The 8,727-nt window shown below is 35.8% G+C and overlaps 1 protein-coding gene across 1 annotated transcript in view; it reads right to left on the bottom strand.

The window, feature by feature from the left end:
* Positions 1 to 8,727, bottom strand: part of LOC106881387 (mitogen-activated protein kinase 15) — a 45,332-nt gene that overhangs the window by 32,947 nt on the left and 3,658 nt on the right. The window contains exon 2 of the mRNA XM_052971209.1: positions 1,379 to 1,477. Within this exon, the coding sequence (XP_052827169.1) occupies positions 1,379 to 1,477 (99 nt within the window). The remainder of the gene's footprint in view (positions 1 to 1,378; positions 1,478 to 8,727) is intronic.

Genomic DNA, 8,727 nt, shown 5'->3' with positions numbered 1-8,727 from the left:
AGGAGCCAGTCCAGCGGCTCTGGCAACGATCTCACTCGAATGTCTTTACACGTGCCACCAGCACAAGTGCCAGGAAGGCGACGTTGGGCACAGGTGCCATCACGATTTCACTTTCGCTTGCCCCAACAGGTCTTCACAAGCCGAGTTTCGTGTCCAATGAAGGCGACGACGTTGACGTAAAGTATTTTGAAAAGCATCAAAAACTCAAATTGTTATTTTAACCTCAAAAAAAATCAGTAAATTTATTTTACTCATTTATAGACAAACATAGAAAAGAAATCAGACATGTGGTTAAGGAGTATGGTTTGCAATAACACAACACTGTGTTCAATCTTGCTGTATGACAGTCTAAGCAAGTGTTTTCTGCTGTATCCTTGACCATTACTTTGTAAGTGGAAATTTGGTAGACAGAAATTCCATAGAAGTTTGTCATGTACATGTGCATGTTTCTATGTCCACCACTGTTTACTGCATCAAGGTGCATTTTTTAATATCAAAACTGTAACTTGGCAGTTCAATAAATAGAAATCTATAAAATAAGTGTATCAGACTGAAACTAAATACTGCAATTGATATATGAAACTGAAGCCAATGAAAATGGTAACTGAAACCAGTCCAGGAGTAAAAGAACACTTGAAACTGACCTTGTTTTGTTTGTTAATAAATTCATTCCTTTGCTACCAAAACTACAAACCACTGTATTTCACACATGTTATTTACAACTATCTCTATCATTCAAACATGAAAGACTTCATTCTCAACATGTAAAACAGTTTTTAAGTTATTTACCTTTCCTTTCAAAATTAAAAAGAATTTCATACCTGAATAGCAAATCATTTTTACAAACCTATATCACAGTTTGATATAATACTCACTTATTTTCTAAGCATCTGTGATTAAAACAGATTGCATAAACTGACTACCATAAAGAAAGCCACACCCAAAAACTGCTTCTAACCATTCTATTCTGTTTACATTGTTAATACAAAAGCTATTCCATGAAGTTAGATTTCTCTAGAGCATCATATCACACCAATTTCTCATCTATTTTTATACCAATACTTTCCATAAGCTAAATTTTTTGCCAATCTCAGCTCTCTACAACATTTAGTATCTTCATTTACCCAGCACACAGACACTTTAAGCACTCTTGGTCTACTTCTAACTTGCCAAATAACTGAAAAGTATAAAAGAATAAAAGAATAACTCTAAAAGTACAAGTCTTAAGTACAACACTTATCCAACTATTTACTCTGATAATATGCTAAAAAGCGCCAGACTTAACACATTCATTATAAGCAATGATTAATTCCATCTATAAAAGAATGGTTAAGATGATATAAAAGAACCAATTCTAAAATTTCCTTAAAGTTTTTACCTGTGCATCTGTTTCATTTCTAAAAGCATCAAATATCTTTTTAACAGCAACAACATCCCCTGTTTTTCGGTCAGTAGCTTTCCATACAATGCCATATGCCTGAAAATGGGATTAAACTTTAAAATTATATATTTTCAAAACATTTATTTTCAGGCTCAGAAGCAATCTAGAACATTAGCCAAGAAGAGTGGAAAGAGATGAAAAAAAAATTTACAACATAGAATAAGAACTCAACTTTTCAATACATTTACCTTTTCCACCTGAGAGAAAAAAAAACTAACATGACAGTAAACTTCTTTCATCCTCTACTCATATTCCTAGCAAACACGCATTCACCCAAAATACTCCTGATTGCTTTCTCACCTCCACTAAAACACAACTGTCTCATTGCATGCACCCTAAACACACCTCTTCCAGCTGGACCTTATAGCACTTTATGTCAGCTGGTTGCTCTGAGCTCTGCCAGCTTTATGCCAGTTATTCCAAGCAGCATGAAGGCACATGGCTCAGTGGTTAGAGTGTTGGGTTCACAATCATGAGGTAGTGAGTTTGATTCCCAGACTGGTCTGTGAGTTGTGTTCTTGAGTAAGACACATTATTTCACGTTGCTCCAGTTCACTCAGCTGTAGAAATGAGTTTCAGCATCACTGGTGCCAAGCTGTATTGGCCTTTGCCTTTCCTTTGAATAACATCAGTGGCATGGAGAGGGGAGGTTCGTATGCATGGGCAACTGCTGGGCTTCTATGAACAACCTTACCCAGACTTGTGCCACAGAGGGGAATTTTCTAGATGCAATGCCATGGTCATTCATGACTAAAAGGGGTCTTTACCCCAAACAGCACACTTGTTTCATACGTAACCTATCAGTAACAACTAAACAAGTATCTAAAAACTGGGGCTTTTAGTCATGTCCTTCCATGTTGACACAACAAAAACTCAATGTCCTTAGTACCTTCTACCAAAACATTAGGGAAATCTATCCTCCCCTCTTTTTTCATCAAACAAAATAGAGTTTGCATCTATATAATTCTTCTTTACCATAATGTTCGGCAAATTTTAAGTTTAAAATATCTTAATTTTTAACAAACACTGCAATTTGTCCATTCTTTTTTCTATCCTCACAGCCCTCCATTCTAAGAGAAACATTGCATTAGATAGAGAAAGTGGAAAAAAGATCATGAAATGTTACAGAAACATTTTGCATTCCATGTTTATAACATGGAACTAACTAGAGTTTGAATAAAGATATTATAATTAAGAAGACTGCAAATCAGCAAACTCTTCTGTCGATTTTTAAAAAACAAAAAAAAAAACAAAGTACTTTGGATATGTAACATGACTTGCTACCTCTAGTGATTTTATTCATGCATGAATAAACCCCACAATAAAGGAGGTACAGGAAGATCATAAAGGGAGTGGTTGAGCAACATCAAGGAACAGAAAAGAGGGCAGTAGAAAATTTGAGGCTGGCTGATGACTAAGAAAGGATGAAGGAGAAGGTTGTGTCTTTTGCTGTGCACTTCAGGCTTCCAAGTTTACGATTTGAATTGATTGGTCATAAACTTACACAACCTTCCATCACCCAGCATAGCATATACACATTTATCTCTTCTGAGTATTTCCAGGCATTGGTGCACAACTACAGCCCCACATCAGCTACTTAGAAACCTAGCTCCAAACAAATTCGACTGAACAGGCACATTCTCCCCTTTTATAATTAATATCAAATAAAATCAATTATATATAACACACAACATAAACATACTGTAAAATGAGCCAACAAGGGAGCCTCTGCATAGTCTCTCTATTTGCAAGAAATAGCAGTCAAATCTCCCTCATATCGCATTCTACTGCTTTAAAAAAGGATACATTGGATGTCTTTTATAATGGTTAGGCTCTGAGGAAAAGACAGTGCACCTTCCTCCACTGTTGGTAAGGCTATCCAGGTAACAGGAGCTATTAACTACTTTTATAGAGCCTTCCAAATAGTGAAAGGAACTTATTTTACTACTGAACTAACAATTAACTATTCCTCAACATCTGTCACATATGTCTTTATTCACTGTCAGCTGCCTGCCTGTGATTTCAGTATACCTCTTATACAATCATAGTGCACAACATATGGAGTTCTGACCTACTTTTTTCTGTTCATCAAGCACAGCCATTTTCTTGCAGTCTTGTCATCATCTCTATTCACTAAAACCTTAGTCTTTGGCAAATTCATGCTGAGGTTTCTTGGTTCTAGGTTTTGCTTTCACAGTTGGGATTTCTCCTCTAAGTCCTTCGCAGACTCTGCTTTAAGAACATTAATACATATGAGTTCCCACTGACAGCCAGCCTCTGTTAAAGCTTGGAGAACAGTAATAAATAGAAGAAAGTAGAGACCTGAGCCTTGGTAAGCACCTACCTGTACACTAAATTCCTCACTGAACTCATTGCCAACTCTCACTTTACCGAAAACAGCACACAGCTTGCCCTGCTCTAACAAACCACCTAGTATTCTGAAAGGGCACCAGTTTAAAGGCCATGGTACCCTGTCAAATGTCATCTCCACATCAACAATCCAAAGTAGAGATTTATTCTCAGCTAAAAATTTCTCTTGCAGTTGTCACTATGAAAAGAACATCAGTGATACTAGCACAAATCTGAACTGTAATCTCATTTAAACTGATTCTTTTTCTAATTACTGGTACAAATATTTCTTCCATTATTTCCATAACCTGACCCATTCATTCTTTTTAGTTGTTCCTTTCCAAAGCATCTCCTTTGCCCTTGTAGTAATTGACTGGATATGTGAAAACTGCCGTTTTCACATATCCAGGTGATTCTGTTGTCTAAGGAGTCTATATAAAACCTGTTATATGAAGTATTGTTTTGTGGTCTTTGTAACTTGTTAAAAGTGTGATGGATTCAATACTTGCGCATTGATTGACATTTTTTTTATTGTCATCTATATAGGCTGTAAATGTAGAAGTTTCATATGTACAGGCATACCCCAGGTTACCACTACCTCAGGTTATGGGATTCCACACTTATGGAGATTGCAAAGTATGACCATTAATCTCAGAATATGATCTGTAATTTTGCTCTTACAGAAACTTGAATTGCATAGTTTTAAATTGTCAACAGTTTAAAACTACACTTTCTTCTTAACTCATTGGCCACTTGTGTTGTACTTAAGATCAAAGTATATATAAGTAATGTATATTGCCACTTAAACATGGCTGTTTCGTAGGAACTGATGTTACTACCATTTTAACCCCAGGAGGACACCTCCTCCAACTGGTTATTTGATGCAGTCTGCATCCGATATATATTGCAAGCAGGGAAGCAAACCCCTACCATCTTCCAGCAACATGACCACCAGACTGTACAGAACAGCCATATTGATGTGGCAATAAATGTAGCTTCTTAGTATAGTTACTACTTTCATCTCTTATAAATATTTTCTAATTAGCTACTTAGCTTGTTTCAAAGTATATGGTTAATGATTTGAAAAACTATCATCCCGTTACACACATACACATGTACATTATGTGAATATTGTGGAGCCATTAATACCAACTCATCTTTTTTTTCTCCGTTTTTCTTCTCTCTCTCTCTCTCTCTCCATTCTTTTCCCTCTCATCCCTTTCTAATTAAGAGCCTAGGCTCAAAACGTCAGAGTTTTCCATTCTTCCTGAGCATCAAACTAATACACTTGCTTGTTGTTCCCTCACCTATCTTTGTCTTTTGTTTCTGTACATTTGAACCACACACACACGCTCACACATGCACATGTGTGTGTGTGTACATGTATGAGTGCATGTAGGGTTTCTATCATCAATACCAACACAACCACCAACAACAACAATACATAGTATGAAGAAGATAAGCAAATCCATTTCAAATAAAAACATATAATGTGGTATTCTAGTGTATTTTAAAAGTTAGATGAAAAGACTTTGATCTTTGGTCTATGAGGATTGACTTGAGACTAAACAGCCACAACAATACAACTGACCACCACACCACAAACAATACCCAGCCATCATCACTAACATCTAAATCAATTCAGTCCACATCATGACCCCTATCAACCCACCAACTTCTGAATCCAATTGGCTACAACAGATATCAGCATGTATGCCAACATATGTATGTATGACTGTGTGTATATGAGTGTTTTTGTATGAGTGTGTTGTGTGTGTGTGTTTATGCCATATATCAGAACTGCAAGGGGAAAATTGCCTATAATATATGGTGCCCCTTCAGCTAACTGTAATCATATAATACTTTCTCTTCTTGAGTCCTCCCCACTTCTCATTTCATTTTCATTATTACATCCATGGGAATAAGACAATTTTCCACTCTCACAAAACAGATCTTTCCTGGGTCAATGTTTTTTATTACATATTTATTGTAGATAATTAAATCACTGCTGCTGTTGGATATTTGCCTTCAATTTAAGATGTCTAGAAGGAAGCTATTAAGTAGAAATCAAGGCAGTAGTGCAAAAAGGAACCATAAAGGGATTACACTGGATATTAAATTTGATGTTTTAAAAAGACTTGATGTGGGAGAAGATTAAGTTACATTGTCAAAACATTAAGTCTTGCAATGTCTACAGTGGGAACAATACATGACAACAAAGAGAAAATTATGTCAATTGCTCAAGAAGCTACTGTTAACTGTCTGGACCTTATTTTTCCATAGATCCAAAGTAATGCTCAAAATGGAAACCGGCCTTTATGAGTCAGCATGACTCAAGAAGATACCTCAGAAGGTATCTAGTGTGACAGTTAAGTATAGTGATCTAAAATCACAAGGTGAGTTGATGGAAGAAATATGTTGATTATAATAAGAATTAGTATTTCTAGGATTTATGAAAATGCACATTAGAAGATGATGGGTTAATTTTTATTGAGCAGATTTGGGACTGTGAGTGAAATAATTCTATCAGATGTATGCTTATAACAATGTTAGACTTCAAAATTTTTGAGTTCCTGCTTTTCTGAAATATCTAGGCTAATGGTAGGCAAGTGTTTTTTTTTCTATTTCTTGATGAAAGAAGTTTGTGAAAGTGTTTTTCACTTTATTCATTGATGTATTTGTCTTGTGATAATGATAGGAATGCAATTGGAGATTGTTTACCATCTGCTTGTGGTAGTGTGGAAGAGCAGAAATTGCTGTCTGAAGAACTGTAGTTATTTGGGAAGATAGGTAGGTATACTGATGTGGATTATTTAAAAAGTAAAAGAAATTTAGATGTGCTGCAATTGTATCACTAATTACATACACAGCTTTTGTATAAGGATGTACTGTGTGCATTGAAATCTCCACTAATTACAGTGTTTAGATGTATAATACAGTGTATAAGTGACGTATATATAACTTAATAGGATGATTGGTTCATTGTTAATTAATCCTTGACGATCACACTTTTGATCAATGACATCCCATTTTTTTTTAGTATGAGTGTACATAGAACTATATTACTTAATACAGCCTCTTTATATTTTTTTTTTGTCTTTTCTTCTTTTCCTAATACGGGATATAATTCAAAAGAGATTTGGCTGCTATTTCCATCTAATAGAAAACCCAAAGACACTCCTTCCTTAATTCCAGTGAAACTCAACAAAGTCCATCATGAAAGATCTTTTCTTCAAATTTATATCATTCATTAGTATCCATGAGAGGAGTGATTCCTGAAAAGTTTAGCCCTTTAGTAGTTACCATTCAGATTTTATGGCCATCTAAAGTTTTAAGCAATATCCAAAATTTTCAAAATAATGAATTTCTTTTATTTTTAGGGGCCAATCATTCCAAATATGTTTGATACCATACCTTGGAAGTAACATGACTGTCAGAAGTAACATGAAACAGTAGAAATCAAAATGAATCAAATGCTATTTGGTATTTCTGACTTTTTACTAGTTTTATTAATTTTTCTTCAGCTCTGGAAGGAAAATACTTTTATGATTGTCCCATCAACTATCAATATGGGACTAGTAGATTTCTTCTACTTGAGCCCATGAATCCATAAAAGCATAATAAAAGTATGTGGCTCCATTTGCCAATCACATTCTTATTGCTGTATAATCAAAAGGTCAATGTCCTTGGATTTTCAGGTTTGAAAGTTTCTCTAATTGTCGCACATTGATTTCTACCACTCTAAACTACCCACAAAAATGGGAATTTCAATTTTGAGCCATCTTCATCTTCAGGGGATGAAAATTGATATTTAGAGTAGATTTAAATGCAGTAGTTTTACATTTCTATACTCACCATCAGGTGCATTTTCAGATTATATATAGTTTTATATTTATTTATTTATTTATTTATTTATTTATGTGTTTCAGCCAAGTGGCTGCGGTCATGCTGGTGCACCACCGTGAAGAGACCTTCGAAGACCGAAGTGGAGAAGGGTTCCGTGCCAACGGCGGTCGAGCACGGGTCAGTCGGTCCTAAGAAGCGGGCGAAAGCTTCCATGAAAGGCGCCGGATCCGTCACGAAAGCGAAAGCAGTAGTTTTATATATATTCAAATGAGTTTTTCATTCTGTCTTGTTTTTTTTATCGCATTATTGCACAAGAAATCAAGCATTTCAGTAAGTGTTCTGTTAAGATTTCAGACTTTACTCTAAGATTAGAGAAGATGGGATCATTAGCATAGCTGGAGGTAGGGTCCCCACCCCACCCCAGGTGGCACTTTTGGGTCTGCTATACACAATGTGTTTTTCTGTGGGGTCCAAGGGCGGCAAATGGAAGAGCCGCCCCCAGGTGGCACACACTCTAGCTATGCCAGTGGATGGGATGCTCGTATTAAGTAATACCTACCTAAACTTAAAATTTTTTATAAACAGATCCAAAAACGTGAAATTTTGCAATTTTTGGTTGGCATTTTTCTACATTAGCTGAGTCAAAAGAATTGATGTTTAGTGTCTAAGGGAGTTGAGTTGGTGGGGATTAAAGAAACTTTCCAAGGTATCAAACCTATTTAGAACTAGCAGAGATACCCGGCGTTGCCCGTGTTACATGCAATTGAAAAATGAGACTTTTCTGTTATATTTTCTGTAAGGAACTGGAATACATATGATTCGAATTTCATCAAAATTGCACATGAGGGTTCTTTCCCTCTTTACACACTCTAAAAAAATTCTAATCATGAGACATGTATCCCATACTATTGATCTTTATGCGCATATTCCAAAATTTCAGTCTTCTGGAACCTGTGAAAAAGATTTTGCTCCTGCAAAATGGAGCTCATGGAGCTCTAAAATGTGGGAATGAAGGCCCCTATTGGGGGTGGGGGTGTTAATGTCAACCAGAGAAGTTGAATTGTTGGGAATGTTTTTACTTGGGTCTTATA

Source organism: Octopus bimaculoides, chromosome 10 (assembly GCF_001194135.2).
Source record: "Octopus bimaculoides isolate UCB-OBI-ISO-001 chromosome 10, ASM119413v2, whole genome shotgun sequence".
Classification (NCBI taxonomy): Eukaryota; Metazoa; Mollusca; class Cephalopoda; order Octopoda; family Octopodidae; genus Octopus; species Octopus bimaculoides.
This window is presented reverse-complemented; position numbering and strand designations above follow the sequence as displayed.